The sequence below is a fragment of the Carassius carassius genome, chromosome 47, assembly GCF_963082965.1.
Source record: "Carassius carassius chromosome 47, fCarCar2.1, whole genome shotgun sequence".
NCBI lineage: Eukaryota > Metazoa > Chordata > Actinopteri > Cypriniformes > Cyprinidae > Carassius > Carassius carassius.
The window spans coordinates 24,749,776-24,767,102 of record NC_081801.1 but is presented as its reverse complement, the minus strand read 5'-3'; the positions used below and the strand labels follow the sequence as shown (position 1 = coordinate 24,767,102).

Genomic DNA, 17,327 nt, shown 5'->3' with positions numbered 1-17,327 from the left:
TTCTGTCAGTTAAAACATTAACTAATTAATCACACATTTTAATGTTAATTAGATTCAATGTGAAATTATAATTGCATGATAAAATTGTTTTATGCAAAATCAATAGTATATAGTGACAGTATATATGTATATAAATATAATAGCTTATTTTTACTAAGTACTAATAAATGAAGGCAAGTTTCACCAATTCTGAAGCCTCTGTTATTGGTGGATGGATTTTCTAAAAATCAGTTTTAAGTGCGTCAATAAGTATTTTAATGTGAGTAATAGGTCTTTATAATAATATTACTTATTTATATTTATTTATAATAATAATTTGACTTATTTCAGCAATTTATTACTGTACACCTGCATGTCTTTTAAAAAAAGAATTGAGTTCGTTATTTTAAATCGGAAAATGTACACATTTTTCACAGCCCTAAATAATGATGCAAATAACATTCAGTAACTATTTAAAATGAATCGCAATACGTAAATACTGATAAAAAAAATAATGCAAAAATATTAATTTATTATTACAGATTTTAGGCATGCTGATTAGATCGGGTTTGTGTTGAAGAGCCCCTAACCAAAGTAATTTTTCACATAATGTTTTCTTTCTTAAAATGTAGAGTCATCATCACATCATATGTGTATAAAAGATTGAAGTGAAACATGAGCTCATTGGTACAATTCAGTCAGTCTGCTAGTTTATTACTCCTGCTCATGCACTTTAGTAAATATTTAGCTCAAACATAGTTATAAATAGTAGTGTGTATGTTGTAATGTAGTGCCCCTTTATGTCCAAACTAGGCTTTACAAGTTGTAAAGAGATGCACATTGCTCATTATGGAATCTTTTGATAAATACTTGGATTTGTGCTTTTGCAAAGTTGTAGTGAATGCATGAGGAAAGATGTAGCCAACACGAAGGTAATAACTGTGTATGTCTACCCCAGTAACAACAGTAATAACAGCGAGGCTGCTGATCGAGAAGACACCAGCAGTCACAGCGGTTCGGACAGCAGCTCTGGTTCAGACAGCGAGAGCGAGGACAGCTCTACAGACAGTGAGAACAACGAGCCCCCTCGTCCTGCATCACCCGAGGTGAATCGCCTTCACACACACACACACACACACAGATCAACTCCGCTTTACTACAGAGCAAGATTGCTCCATTATGATACAGTATGGAGGTTTGGGTATCATTCTAGTGATTCCAATTCTGCTTTTCGGTTCCAGTTCTTACCAGTTTCGATTCCAATATGGTAAACCATTTAGATATCAAACATATCTATTCTGTGTTTGTGCAAGCATTCTTTTGCAGCTTTTGCAGAATAAAAAAGATGCGCAGCAGGAAGGAACTTTTGCTTTTGGTTTTAGCAAAAATAAGAATGCAAATAAAGATCGTCAGTATTATTAAAGACAAGTAGACAGACAGTATAATAATAATATATAAGAACTAGTAAACAATTTAGCAGTAGCACGAATAATACAATACAGAAATTGAAATCAAATGTAAAATTACACTGTAGTTTTTTTTTTTAATATAAATAAAATTTAGATTAATCATTAAAGTTAGAATCTTTTTTTATTCGGTCAAGATCAGTGAGTGATTTTTCTTAACGTTTGTTCTTTGATTGACTGCTGTCACTTTAAGACTGAATGCACATGTGTCCTCTTTTTCAACTGTTAACATTCACTTAAGATACGCTCACAAAAAAAATAGTTGGTTTTGTCTTAACTAGAATTTATATGGTAATTGTACAATCCTTTTTATTGCTATCAGTTAACACGTTAAAAGTATATAACACAATTAATGCAGCACTGAATTCTGTTTCACTAACAAAAACGCATCATTTTGTCAAAATGCCCATTTTTGGTGAGTGCTCTCGTAAACCTAGTCTTAAATGAGTTGGAAAGTCCTAAATGACTGTAAAGGTAAAGAGAGAAAACCACAAGTGTGTCAGATCTGCGTCAGGTTTTAAAGAGACGGTGCTTCTTCTAAAGTGAAACTTGATGGAAATCAGAAAAAGAGAATCAGTCACTGCTCTGCACTCTGATTCACTTTTGTAGCTTGAATAAAGATTCATCTATATGAGACCTCAGAAGCAGTATTGGTATCAATGATACTGGTCTTCATTAATAATAGGCTTCTTAATAAGAAGGAGCCATTAAACACATTTAAAATATACCATCTTTGTCGTTTCTACACTAATTTGGAAATTCATTGTAAATTATAACAATATAAACATTAATATGCAATGAATTGCATTGCAATTACATAATATTTGTGTATTTTTAAGCGCAAGACGATGTGAAAGAGAACTCAATTCGTTATTCGCAAGCTATATGAATTGAAATGCGTTTCTTATCGGATCTACATTTCTTGTAAATATAGAACCGGTTCTCACTCCCCAATCCTAACAATATCATGCATGTATATTTCCCTCAACTTTGTTAGGCCATTAGTTTATGCTAATTAGGCTTTATGCTAAACTGAGTTTGATGTCGCACTCAGTGCAAGTTTCCCTGTTTGACATCACAGCGGGAACAGCCCACGGCTAACAAATGGCAGCTGGACAACTGGTTCAAGAAAGTCAACAAGTTGTCCCCTGCTTCTCCGGTGGAGAACCGCAGCACGACGCCAACAAAGTATAAGAAAGAAGGACGAGACGCCAGCTCCAGCAGGATCTACAGTGGCTCCGGTTCAAAAGACGTGACGCCGTCTGCCGGGCGAGACCTCCGGCCAAACCAGAAGGGGCAAGACAGGCGAAGTCAGAAGTCTCCGGCTCAGAGCGAGGGGGGAAGTCAGGGCGGACGGCGAGCCGTGGTGGGCAAGAAGCAGCCTAAAAAGCCAGAGAAGCCACCCGTGGTTGAGGAGCCGAAGGGTGGGCTCAAAGTGGAGACCGAACCCTCGCCCGAGATCCCGTCACACCTCAGAGTCCGTGCGCCCAACAAAGGCCCCCGCAAACCTAACATCAAGAAGGAGCCCAAAACCTCCTCTCCGCGGCCGGCACCAGACAAACGCAAGAAAAAGTCCCGTGAGTTCATCGAATCTGACTTGACATCGTCGGACTCGGAGGGAAACGAAAGCGTTCCCTCGTCTTCGCAGACGCCGAGAGAGCAGTACACGGAGAACCCGTCCGCCCTGTTCTCGCCCATGCTTTCCCCGCTGAGTGACCAAGAGGGGAGGCTGGTGTCCAGACTGCTGGTGCAGATCGACCTCAATCTGCTGTCCAGAGTGCCTGGTCGAGTCTACAAGGAAACGGAGGTGAAAGTGGAGAGGAGCTCCCCTCCCGAGGGCAAAGACTTCCAGAAACAGCCGGGAGAAAAGGCAGCCAGCAAGGGGAAGAGAAAGCACAAGGTTGGTGGAAGATGTTTTTCTTTTGGGGTATGTTTAAAGAGACTGCTACAACACCTCCTTTCACCATCTGCCTGAAACGCTCTGTTGTAGTTCCCATCTCGTTAAAGCCCATCTTCTGCTCTGATTGGTCAGCTTGTCAAGTCTGTTGTGATTGGTCAACTGCTTAAAGCATGCTGAGCATGGGTTTTGGTTGTATGCTTGGTTTAATTGTGAACGCACATTATTGTTCAACATTTTGGAGCATAGGAAAGTCTCTTATGCTCACTAAGGCTACATTTGCTGTTGTGAGATTTTATTGCAATTGAAAGATCTATTTTCTGTTTGAATATACTGTAAAATGATATTTATTTCAGTGATCAAAGCTGCATTTTCAGCATCATTCCTCCAGTCTTCAGTGTCACATGATCTTCAGAAAACATTATAATATGCTGATTTGCTGCTCAAGAAACATTTCTGATTATTATCAGCGTTGAAAACTGATGTTATGCTCCATATTTGATGAATAGGAAAAAATACAGAATTGATTTAAAACAGATATATTCTGCATTTGTTTTATAAATGTCTTTATTTGCCCTTGCTGAATAAATGTATCAATTAAAAAAACAAATTACACTTATCCTAAACTTTTGAATAATAGTGTATCTTTTTATTAAATCTTGTTTCTCCCACAGAATGATGAAGAGGGTCTCAAACCAGACAGTAAGAAGTCCAAACTGGATGAAAAGTCATCACACAAACCCAGTAGTAAAGAGTGAGTTCATTCTGCTTTCATCTAACAAATTTCACTGTGAACTTTATATAAATGCATTATTTAAATATTTTGTATTATTATTTTAAATCTCAACTAAATGTGCATATGCTTATGAGCTAGCAACTGGAAAATCTGTGCCTTTAAACCGCTGAAATGTCCATCCAAGAAAATGTAAAATGTATTTATTTTATTTAATACACTGGCTTTTCATTCTACAAAAGCATTAAAGTTCACGACGTTGTGCTATATTGTAGTTATTGGCATATTCTTTCTGGCCACAAAAATATATGCGCTAATGTAATATGCATGTAAATAATAAGAGTGAAAGCCTATTTTATATTGCACCAATTTGAACCGCAGACCATCAGTAGAGTCTTCAGAGCAGTGTAAATAACTGACGTTCTTCCGAGCTGTTTGTTAATCCTGTTAAATGTTTTCTAGCTCATCTAAGCGTGCTCAGGACAAAGAGAAGGAGTCTGCTCCCTCTCCTTCCATCACGCTGCAGCGGACGCCCAAATCAGAGCACCAGGGCCGCAAACGGACGCTCAGCCAGTCCTCCGCATCTGTTCCCAACAGCAAAGACAACAGCAAGAGCAGCTCCAAACACCACAAGCCCTTACGCAGGGATGCCAAGGTGTGTTTGTGCTTGGGGCCAGTGTTTACTGTCTCCACCTTTTGCACTACACATCCTGTATTGTGTATGTACAGTGACGTATGGAGTGTCTGGAGGTTTTGCAACACTTCTGTATGAATGCAATACTAAACTGACAGTTGTGTCCTGTCAGCCTCAATGCAAGGAAAATTTCGTATTTTTAATACGTGCATAGTTTTATGTTTTACATAAATGCATGTACGCCACCTTTTCATCATATTTTTGTGTGTCTATGTACATGGGTCAAAGACGTTAAGATGTCTGCATCAAAAGAAATGTACAAAAGTGATTTTGTGTCCATAGAAAGCACATTAAATGGAAGTAAAATGTCTACTTTTAAGGTTTCAAATAAGTTTTTTGAGAATAATGTCAAAATTTGGTTGAAATAATGTTACATTGTCATTCAGTGTGACACAACATTTATGCAACAATTCTAACAACATGCTTATTCTGACGTGTACATATTAAAATATCTAAAAGAATAATGGAGCATACTTAATTTTATTGTGTTTAAAATTAGTAAAAAATACAGGGGGCTACAACAGTTTAAAGCAGTATTACACTTTTTTATTTATTTATGCTTAAGCACTTTTTCGTCTTTGACCCACATGCCTTTTTTACGTGCCTTTTAGACTTTGTTTTCCTATAGCGAGGGTTTCTGCAAAACCCTTAATTCAAAACAGAAAGTCTTTAATTCATAGTCATGTTATTAAATATTGCATGCATTGCCAAAAAAGGGCAACGTTTTTTTGTTTTCCAATCTACACGTTAACTTGAGGTGCAAGATTTAACTGAATGAAAGTGTTTAAGCTTTACACCTCTGTCAGCTGGGAATGAAAACTTGTTTTCTCTTTGAATGGAGATGTTTGTTGGCAGATGTTTGTTCTCGTTTCAGTCACAGATTCACTTCGTCTTGATCAGTTTCTCAGAAAACTAGACTTCTTATGGCATTATAAATATATCTTGATTTAAGAATCCTTAGACATTTGTCAAGACATGTTTTTTTTGTTTTGTTTTTCAGGAGAAAAGCTCTAAAACGGAGAATCCCATTGCAGTGCCGCCTCTCTCCGATGGCTCTAAATCTAGATCCAAACTCCTGTTTGAGGACCGGTATGATGTTCATCTTTTGTCTGAACAATTGCTTTAATTTATTCCTTAAGATCCTTTTACACTGTGTGATTGTGAGTTAAAAGCTTTCATGTTAATGCAAGTTAATGGCCTATTACTGAGATGTTTTTTTTTTATGTCACACTGAGAAGCCACACCTTAAAACTCATTTAAACTCGTTTTTTTCAATGCATGGTGAAATCTCATTGGTCTAAAATCTGGCGACACATAGTGGGGGATTCCAGCATCATAGGCTGTGACTATATTCATTTATTATTTTGTTGTGCATTTCTTCCATCTTTATTTTTTGACACGGTGTTGTAGTTTTTGAACATATGATGTGAAGTAACAGCCAGTCCTTCATCTGATTGCAGGGTTCATTCGGCTGATCATTACCTTCAAGAAGCGAAGAAACTGAAACACAATGCAGATGCTCTGGTGAGGCTTTGTTTACTGGCCTACGGTTCTCGATGTGCGTGTCAGATAATCTGCATGATATATCTGTGACCCCTGACCTTTTGTCTTAGTTCAACATTGAGAGCGACACAACAGGTGCTCTCCTCACACGAAGCACATGGGTCAGTTCTGTTTCTTACTCTGAAGGGGTTTCAAGCATCAAAACAAATGTTTAATGCAACCTTAATTATTATTTTTTTGCATGCATTTTTATCATGATTTACAGAAGACAACCACTATAATGTCATTCAGTGTAACAATAGTTCACATACCAAAAAAATTCTTGTCAGGCATATTTCAAATAAGACATTCGATGACATTAATAGACTCCCAGTGCAGCCCCTAAAATACTAATTAACAGTAATTTACATCTTTACCAGTATTTGCCACATGATTTTGTTATTTAAAATAGAAAAGCATTAAGTGCGATCACTTTTTCTTTTATATATGAAAACACTAAATTCTCACTGTTCACTATTGATTATTAGAATGCATTTTACTAGCATATTGGCTGTTTATTAGTGTACATATTAATGCATTATTGTTCATGAACACATTTTAGATCTCTTAATCCTTCCTCATACCTAAACTAAAAACTACCTTACTAACTATTAATAAACAGCAAATTAGGAGTTTATTGAGGTAAAAGTCATAGTTAATAGTGAGTTGCTCCTCTAACTAAAGGTTGATCATATATTTCAATAAGTATAATTGCTTAATTTTCACTTAAATCTATCTGTTGCGCTGAATGAAGACAGAACATTATTTCACTATATTTTTGACATGTTGTTTAAAGCATTGAAGTAGATACTTTACTTTAAATTTAATATCCTTTCTATGCATCGAGGCTTACATTTAATTTGATGGGGACACCAAAATGGGATGTCCCGTCTTTGACCCATATGTCAAAAATCTGTGTCAGAAATAAATGCAGGCATGAAAGCTGAGAATAAAAGAAGACTGATTGTCCTTTATAGCACATCTTTGCATTCTCACGCATTTCGTGACGTAACATGTGGAGTGGAGCTTGGAAGCGTCTGTATCGAGTTAGTTTTGACTCTGACGTGCGTCGTCTTTTCCGCAGATGGACCGGTTTGAGAAGGCCGTGTATTACCTGGACGCTGTGGTGTCTTTCATTGAGTGTGGAAACGCCCTGGAGAAGAGCGCTCAGGAGGCCAAATCCCCCTTCCCCATGTACGCAGAGACCGTTGAACTCATCAAGTAAGCTGCCAGAACATGTCCTCCAGCATCTGTCTCTCTTCACTGTGCTGTCAGAGTTTGCTGACACGCGTGTGTTTGTGCAGGTACACTATGAAGCTGAAGAGCTACATGGCTCCGGATGCAACCTCTGCAGACAAAAGGCTGGCGGTGCTGTGGTACGTCCCAGAAACAACTGTTTTCATTCACAGCAAGCCCATCCACTGCTCTCTGAATGAACACCAGAGAGAATATGAGGAGACGATCATGTGGACACAATGCACTAATGGATTGAGTTTTAAATCATTGTAAATAGGGATGTCCCGATCAGGTTTTTTTGCCCTAGAGTCCGAGTCATTTGATTTTGAGTATCTGCCGATACCGAGTCCCGATCCGATACTTCTATAATACATAAAAAAAAAAGAATAAAGAAGAGCGAAAAAACAGATCCAGGATCTTCAATAAATTACATTTTGAAATATATTCAAATATAAAACAGCTATTTTAAATAGGCTAGTGAAAATATTTAAAACATTTTACTGTTTTGCTGTACTTTGGATCAAATAAATGCAGGCTTGGTGAATAGAAGGGACTTCTTAAAAAAAACAAAAAAACCTTAACAAGCTTACTGTTCAAAAACTTCTGACTGGTAGTATAGGCAACTTTAATTTTTCTCTTATTTTCTAGCTTTTAATTGGCTTAGAAATCTATAAATGCTGGACAATAACAAATAATAATGATTTGTTTATATACTACAAACACTGTTTATCACATAATAATGCAGAATAGTTTCTATACTGTAATAAATACTATGTCAATCAGCACTGCATTGTTCATACTTTATTTATCACCTGCTGGAGATGACTTGAAGAACAATTTATTGTCGTGATCGTATATTAACGTCTTCGTGTTTGCATAAGTTTCTGTTTTCCTGTGCGCACCACAGCATAGCTGGACGCTTTTGTCCATATTAGGAGTTTCCTGATATCAGCGCGAGAGCGCGCTCCGGCTTCGAGTATGAATGAAACACACACTGCATGAGAGTTTAGCGCTCTGTGATGTTCATCTCGCTGTATCCTGCGTCCGAATGAAATATCGGGTCATGCGCAAACTATCATGTCTCTTTGAGTTTGAATCTATATTTATTCACACCAGCTCTTGAAAACAAAGTGATGTCATGCCGCACGCGTCGCTGTTTCTGTGTGGAGTCAAAAGGGTCTAACTCTGTGCCACCGCATAACTAAAGATGTGTTAAAAAATAATGAGAGAATATATATATCTCCGAGTCCTGATCGGGAGCTAACGTCCGATTCCGATCGAGTCTGAAACCACGCGATCGGGCCGATTTCCGATCACGAGATCAGATCTGGACATCCCTACTAATTGTAAAGACTGACTCGTGGTTTATTTGAGAACAGTATGCATTGACAGTCTTTAATAAGAGTAATGTTTTATTTTACTAAAGGAATAGTTCACTCGTAGTACACTTGAATGCTCACTCTTTGTTCTGCTGAACACAAAAGAAGATATTTTAAAGAACGCTGGTAAGCAAACAGTCTTTTGGTCCCTGATGACTTCTGTTATATTTTTTTTTTCTGTACTATGCAAGTCAATGGCTACCATCAACTGCTTGGCTTCTCGCATTCTTCAAAATATCTTTTAAGGAAACTCAGTAAATGATGACTAAATATTGACTTTTGTCAGCCTGTTCCTTTAAATGTATTGTCAGCATTGTCTTTGTTTGACTCTAACTGTGAGTTGATGTGGATGTCAGATCTAACCCGAGGATCCGTCTCTCTCTCTCTGCAGTCTCCGGTGCCAAGCGCTCCTGTATCTGAGGCTCTTCAAGCTACGCAAAGAAAGTGCTCTGAAATACTCTAAAACACTCACTGAACACTTGAAGGTAACGGGATGTCCTGTTTGTTTTATTTTTATATCACTACTATAAGGTTGGCATGTCAAGATTCCTCTTCTGAAACTATCGTCATATCTACACTACAGTTTAAATGATTGAATGTATTTTTTAAATGCTGTTTATTCCTGTGATGCACAGCTGTATTTTCAGCATCATTACTCCAGTCTTCAGAGTCACATGATCTTCAGAAATCAGAATAATATGCTAAATTTGCTTCATAAGAAACATTGCTATTACTTAACTGTCTTTTATATTTAGCAAAGATACATTATATTGAACAAAAATATGACATTTAGTTGTTGTTAGTGTTTCTCGAAATCATAACATACACCAGATGTGTTAACGAAGGTTTAATTTGTATTTTTCCAGAATTCGTTGAGTAATACCCAAGCTCCGTCTCCTGGAGTAGCAAAGTAAGTTGCATTAGTTAAGTTTATATTATTTTATTTTAGATGGTGTTCATTTAATAGAAATGTGACCATGGCAACCACATCTCAGTGTGTATCAACACTCAGAACACGTTAGCAACCACATGGCAACAACCTAGCAACCACATAAAAAAAAAAAAGAAAGGGAAAAAAAGTGAAAAATATTTACACCGATGGGTAACTTTATTCCACTTTAATACCTTGCAAATTGCAAACATGCATACACACACACACACACATATATATGTATGTGTGTATGTGTGTGTATATACATACCTCTGTATTTTTTTTTTATTTCTAAATATCTTAACCTTGCATTATTGGAAAAAATATCCAAAAATTGTTTGTTGTTTTTATTGTTAAAAATTTTTTTCCATCTGAATAATTTTTTTTCAGTCCATTAGCAGAGATTTGTTCTTGTTTTAATCATAAACTCTTGAGACATTTGCACTGAAAACATGATGAAAAGTAAATTCCATATTCAATCCATTCTTTACGTTTTAAGTCTTAAATTTTCCTTTGTAAAACCTTGTAGATTTGAATAAACACAGTTTTCGTAGTTTATCTTGGTAGTTAGTTTCTTAAACGCTTCCGGTGGAATAGCATCGTGACTCTGTCCTGTGTGTCCTGCAGTAAGACTGTGGGACTGCCGTCTCCGGTCTCTCCTAAACTGTCTCCGGGCAGTGGGGCCAGCTTCTCCTCCAGCAGCTCCAGCCAGAGCGCCAGCTCCTCCGTCACCATCCCACAGCGCATCCACCAGATGGCAGCCAGCTACGTCCAGGTCACCTCCAACTTCCTCTACGCCATCGAGGTGTGGGAGCAGGGCGAACAGCTCGCCAAAGAGCAGAGAGGTATGTGTTGTTACTTATGCCTCTTTCCAATCTTCCTGAAGCTGTACTGAGGTGCTTTTGTGACTCCACACATCTTTTCTGAAGTTTATTCAGTCTCTCTGTTTCTAAGCAAGCAGGGATTTTCACAGAAAGCGTTGCATTGTCTGTTGCATTAGTTGCTTACAGTATTGATCGATTACAAGTTGGATATATAGCAGGGTTTCCGCGGGGCCATAAAAAGTCATAAATTTAACAATAAGATCTTAAGGCCTTAGAAAGTCATAAAAACGTCCGTATTTTCCATACAAGGTCATAAAAAACATTTTGCCACGTCTTAAATTGATATGCTAGTCCATTAATTTGTTCTTCCATCAAATTGCGCTTGCAGCGGCAATGGAATTCATTTGTTTCGGCTGTTGTAGTTCTGTATGAGGAATCTGGGTGGGATCACACTGGGATCACAGCGTTCCAGAACTACAAGGTCCATGCGGCTGCATACAGACTTGTCAGAAGGACTTTCACAGAAACCCGCACGAACTCCGAACATACTGTGTCATACTGAGTCACTGCTTAGATTAATTGAAATCATCCTGGCTTTCACAATGGGAAAATGTACCCTTAACGATCTATAGCTCGAATACGGTGCGTTTAGTAGCTGGCTCAAGCCCGTCGCTAACAATCGGTATCAAGCATCCAAACCATAGACTGATCTAAACACAAGACCGGAAAAGCTGAACGGAGTAGCTGGTTACTCGCGCGCTGTGTTCGGTGCGGAGAGAGAGAGAGAGAGCCGCGTATCACGGACAGTCCCTCCTGTACATGAACGAACAAATACGAATCGCAGTTTTGAACAAACAAAAGGATGTGAAAGAGCCCAATTCAGTACCACGGTGTTCAGGACTCACGCAGAGAAAGGTGTCTCAAAACGCTTGTACACCGAATTTGCTTCTTTTTGCTCTTGTGCCGGCAAATACATACAAAATATGTCAAAATACCCGCCTTGGAAAGTATGCTTAAAAACTTTTATTTTTTCAGTTATTTGTCAGTTATTTCTTAAGTGAAAGTAAACAGTTGAGGAAAAGATGCGTTCATCGTCTCTTAAAGTGACCGCGCCTAATTTAGCTACTAGCTGCTGTAATGTTAATCCAAGAAAATGAAAGAAAAACACTCACTGCTCTTGACTGCATTACTTGTAGTTTTAACAAGAGTTTATTACCAAAAATTATCCAGACTCCAGATATAATTTTTGATATACATATTTTACTAGTAGGTACAGGACACTAATGCATTTATGTAAATGGACTGCATTTATATAGCGCTTTCAACAGACCACATGGCCATCCAAAGCGCTTTACAATTTGCCTCACATTCACCCATTCACACACACATTCACACACCGACTGCGGTGTCAGCCATTCAAGGCGCCATCCAGCTCGTCGGGAGCAGCTGGGGTTAGGTGTCTTGCTCAAGGACACCTCGACACTTGGTCAGGTGGAGCCGGGATCGAACCACCAACCTTCCGGTTTGTAGACAACCTACATGAACCACTGAGCCACTGCCGCCCCTATTATTGTAAGTGAGTATAAGCAAACTGACATATTATACCCAAAGAATCTTCATACAGTGAACTACTAGTGAAATAGATAGATATAAATGTTTTATCTATCGTTGGGAACAAAAATTATTCAGCACCTTATAAAGCACCATGCATTGCTAATGTGTTTTTTTCTGAATTGCTAATGCAACCTTTTCACACCACAGTCTGAACAAAATGAAGTATTGCTTGGTAATTGGTCAACAAAGTATTGATAGTTGTGTAAATATTGTCATAATAACAGTAGTCTGTAGTTTTGGTTGATTGTAATCCATTACATACATTTCTCTCAAAGTTCTGACATGAAGAGGAATTTGTTCTGACACAGTTTAACTCTAAGTTCTTGTCATATTTAATAACCATTTTAGAAGCAATAGCAAATAAACTAATAATGTGAGAAATGTTGAAGGTGTCTGAATACATTTTGGTTTGATTGTATATTTAATTTTTACATTGAAGACTATCCAGTGCTGTTTTACATTCGATTATTCGGTTTCTGTACCTGTACACCTACAAACTTGAAAAAAAAACATTAACATTGTGTAAATAGCAAAAATAAATAAAAATGAACGAACATACAAACTAAACAATTTCAAACAGGGCCCACTGTTACAACCTTCACTGGGGCCCTGCTGACCCCAGCTACGCTCTGCCTGTGGGTGTTGAATACTGTGACCAAACACCAATAACACTTCTTATTTTGGAAAGTAATGCCATAAAATATTAATAAAAGTTAATTTACAATGTTACTTTACAATGTTACAATTGTTATGTGTTCCTGTGTTCTTGAAACTCAAGAAAAAGAAGGCGAAGGCTTCAGTTTCTTAATCTTAAAAAATAATAGAATAACTCTTTAAATAATACAACTTGTTACTTTCAATGAAAGTCAATAATAAAAAGACATTTGAAAGAAATTTTAATGACTGAAGTTTTTTATCGTAATTCGTGTAGGTCATAAATTCAAATCCTAATAGCCATAAAAAGGTCTTTAAAAGTCTTAAATTTGACTGATTAAACCCTGCAGAAACCCTGATACTTTACCCAAACATACATACAGTACACACATGTAAATAAATATTTTCTTAATGATAGCTGTTTGTTTTATTTTAAATTTCGTCACAAAATGTAATTATTAATGCCAAGCTTTTTATGAAAAGTTGGAAGTACACTGCCATACAAACGTTTGGCATCAGAATGATTTTTTTAATGTGTTTTTTTTATAGAAGCCTCTTCTGCATTTCTCATCAAGGCTGCATTTATGTGATCAAAAACAGAAAAAACAGTGATATTGTGAAATATTGTTGCCATTTGAAAATGCTGGTTTTCTATTTGAATGTACTTTAAAATATAATTTATTCCTGTGATGTGCAGCTGTATTATCAGTGTCACATGATCTTCAGAAATCATTCTGATATGAGGATTTATTATCAATGTTGGAAAATACTGTGCTGATTAATATTTTTTGGAACCTGTTATTTATTAATTAAATTTGTTCAGAATTTTTAGATGCATAGATGAATAAAAAGTAAACACACACACACACACACACACACACACAGAGTTCTGTAGGCTACACAATCATGGGGAAGACTGCTGACTTGACAGTTGTCCAAAAGACGACCATTGACGCCTTGCACAAGGAGGGCAAGACACAAAAAGTCATTGCAAAAGAGGCTGGCTGTTCACAGAGCTCTGTGTCCAAGCACATTAATAGAGAGGCGAAGGAAAGGAAAAGATGTGGTAGAAAAAAAGTGTACAAGCAATAGGGATAACCACACCCTGGAGGGGATTGTGAAACAAAACCAATTCAAAATAAATGTGACTAAGGCATGAAGACATTAAAATACTGTAAACATTTGACAATACGACTTTCTGTAAAAACAGTGTATATTGTGAAAAGCTCAGGGTCTGTTCCTGCTCGTCTTGTCATGTGTTTCCTGCTGAATACTGATCAGTTTCTTCCCAGCAGAAACGCAAGATGTTTTGTTAATGTCCTTTTTTTTTCTGCTTGCATGAATCCTCATGTGAGCACCTGTTAAAGGACTGTCAAGTCTGACTTCTTCTTTTGGTCTTTCCTGCAGAGTTCTTCTCTGAACTGGACAAGGTTATGGGCCCGCTCATCTTCAACACCAGCAGCATGACTGAGCTGGTGCGGTTCACACGGCAGGGCTTGCACTGGCTACGACTGGACGCCAAGCTCATTCAGTAGAGCCATCTATGCCTCGATCTGCCTCAGACATCCCTGTGACACTGTGTTCATTTCTACACCAGCTTGCCAAAAAAGGAAGCACTCAGTGCCCCGCCCCTCCACCACAGACCCTATGAATATTCATGAGAGGGGAGGCGGCCAAACCGGACATCTGTCAGAGCGTTCACTGCATCGTCCTGCTCATATCACCGGCTTGTTTAGCAAAAAAGAAAAGCCTGGTTTCTTACTTTGCCTGTCTTTTTTGATAATTTTCTGCTAGCTGTAAGCAAACAAGAATAATAATTGGATGTTTATAGCTTTTTATTTCAACCAGAGTACCTCCTTTTAACCAAAGGTGCTTTTAAGATTGAGGTTTTCTTTTTTTTATCATTTTATCGTGCCTTGTATTAGATATACAGGAAACTAACCATCTTGAAATACACATCTAGAAAGGTTTGAAGCTGAAAGAACATCATGCACTCGGCAGATAATGAAAGCAGTGCCAGACTAAAAGACTGTTGGGCACCATATCAAGGCATTATTCCTAATCTCTTATTTAGTTTTTTGGCCTGGCTCATCCACAGACGCCAGTCATGTTTAAAGCCTGTCTTATTTGTATACATCACTACCACAAACTCCCAGGCCAAGATTTTTAGTCGAAATGTAGCGCTCATTCACATAGGTGTCACTTTCTCACTATTGATTTTCTGGTATTAAACGCAGGAGTATTTTATTACCGTGGCTCAGCCTAATATAGATTTTATTTAGATAATGGCAAATTGTTCCAAGTTGCGTTTTTTCACTCTTGGGCATGGAAACAGGGTTGCAATACGAGATAAGAGACGTATTTCTATTGTATATGAAAATATCATATTTAAATATTTAATGTGAGTCTTGAGGTTGCCTTTATAGTGTCACAGTCACCTGTGTGTTGCAGTTCTTTGAAAAGTTCTTGCAGTCGAGTGGTGATATATTTATGTGTGCTGTTGAGAATAGCAGTTTATATATGTACATATTAGCACAGACTGGCCTGCAATCCATACACGCAGTTCATCAGATCAAAACTTAGCAGCGTTTAGCACCGAGAAGAGGAAGGTGGTAAAGTGAAAAGTCAATCCACCGGATACGAAATGCTGGAAACTTGGCGTCTCTTGCACTAGAATCTTTCCTCTAAACTGTTTCTTCTGTCTATGCAGATGTTTTTCTTGCTCGTTTGTGGAGTAGCTAACGAGGACTCCTGCCAATTGAAATTTACATCTGTTAAAACAAACTTTTAGAGGTTAAACGTATTTGAAGTCAGGCGACTACATGCATCACTAAATGTGCTCGCTACCTTTCAGAATCCATCATTTTGATTTAGAGAGGCAGTAAATGCATTCTGTTATGGGGTGAGGTCTGTTAATTGTGCTTTTATGTAAATGAATCCATGCACTAATTTGATTTATGTACCAGATTCATCATAAGAAAGCAACTGCATATGAACATGGGTTGTTCAAATGATTTTCCCTTCTCCTGACATGAAGTTGTTGTGCTGTCCTTTTTTTTCTTCTGTTTTTACCATTTTAATCTTTTCTACTAGAATTCATGATCGTGCTTTTAGAGGATTAGACTGACTGATTGATTTAACTCCATGTTTAATTATCTGTGATCATAACTGTACCCAGGGTGAGAGTGTCTTTTTTTTTTTCTTTTTTTTTTCTCGTCCTTTTGAAAAATAACACTCGCATGTTTCTATTTAAATACTAAGCTTGTACAGATGTACATAGAAAATCTCTTTTAGGGTAAATTTTTTTTTTTTACAACGATTTAACATTTGTATTAATTGTAAATAGAATGTGAATATATTAAATGCACATTTTCTTTTTCTCTCAACAGAACACTGTATGTTAGTGATGTCCGTACAGTTATGTTCAGATTTCCAGTGCTATATGAACATGGCTTTCTGTCATTCAGGTGATGTTGGTCAGGTTGACATGGGCTAAATGCAGTTGACTAGAAGAAAGATCTGCCATTATTGACATCGGACTGCTGTCTGAAGAGAGGAGCATCATTGTTTTGAGCGGTTCTAGATGTCTGTGTGTAGGACTCATTTTAGAGTGATCTCAAAGCAAGCAGTATAAAATCAATTTAGTTTTAAAAGTATTGACGAGATGAAATCTACATATATATATTCATTTATGGATGCAATATGATCTATGATTTTAAAGGTACTCTTATGAGCCTTGGTTATCCAAACTTGTAATAACTTGTAATTTAAACACTTTTTTTTTTTTTTTGGTGAAGTGAGTATTACTAATGGATTTTCTGAGTCTGTTGCGAATCATCTTTGTATTTTGCTGTATTGAGAATAAAATATATATATATGATTAAAGAGTTCTGAATTTCTTTTCTTTCTTTAAAGGTGTTTTTGAGGATTGGTGTGAAGAGGAGCTCACTATGAATTTGATGCCTAAAGTTGGGCCAGATGGTGAAAGAAGTGTTTCAGCATTTTAATCACCTTTTCACAGCTCACTTTAATGATTCTGTTATGTGACAAAAGAGGTTTAGAGCAGTGCTGGAACTAATTCTACCAGTGTTGGGGAAACTTACTTTTAAAAGCAATGCATTGCAATATTGCATTACTCCAGAAAAAAGTAAATTGTGTCCGTTACTTTTCATGGAAAGTAATGCATAATGTTACTTTTTCATTACTTTTTGTCGCCGAAGGTCATTATATTTTAGTGAATTTCTCTGACCCTTCATGCCTCAGTGTCAAGTCTGGATGGATTCTGGGCATTACAGAGATATCAAATGTTTGATCATAAATACTCCTTCTGCTTGATGAACGTGTGTTCAAATTTTGCACTCTTAGGAAAATATGATAA

At 37.2% G+C, this 17,327-nt stretch overlaps 1 protein-coding gene across 8 annotated transcripts in view; it reads left to right on the top strand.

Annotated features, from left to right (window-relative positions):
- Window positions 1-16,823, top strand: part of aff4 (AF4/FMR2 family, member 4) — a 37,427-nt gene extending 20,604 nt beyond the window's left edge. For 5 of the 8 annotated variants that reach the window (XM_059542277.1, XM_059542281.1, XM_059542276.1 and 2 more), the window contains 13 exons: window positions 938-1,085; window positions 2,500-3,345; window positions 4,017-4,096; window positions 4,538-4,730; window positions 5,770-5,858; window positions 6,230-6,293; window positions 6,383-6,433; window positions 7,396-7,532; window positions 7,616-7,687; window positions 9,318-9,411; window positions 9,793-9,836; window positions 10,485-10,702; window positions 14,357-16,823. In XM_059542277.1, the coding sequence (XP_059398260.1) occupies window positions 938-1,085; window positions 2,500-3,345; window positions 4,017-4,096; window positions 4,538-4,730; window positions 5,770-5,858; window positions 6,230-6,293; window positions 6,383-6,433; window positions 7,396-7,532; window positions 7,616-7,687; window positions 9,318-9,411; window positions 9,793-9,836; window positions 10,485-10,702; window positions 14,357-14,484 (2,164 nt within the window). In that variant the 3' untranslated portion in view covers window positions 14,485-16,823. The remainder of the gene's footprint in view (window positions 1-937; window positions 1,086-2,499; window positions 3,346-4,016; window positions 4,097-4,537; window positions 4,731-5,769; window positions 5,859-6,229; window positions 6,294-6,382; window positions 6,434-7,395; window positions 7,533-7,615; window positions 7,688-9,317; window positions 9,412-9,792; window positions 9,837-10,484; window positions 10,703-14,356) is intronic. The other 3 variants (XM_059542278.1, XM_059542279.1, XM_059542280.1) reach the window with 3 other exon arrangements.
- The last annotated feature ends 504 nt before the right edge of the window (window positions 16,824-17,327 follow it).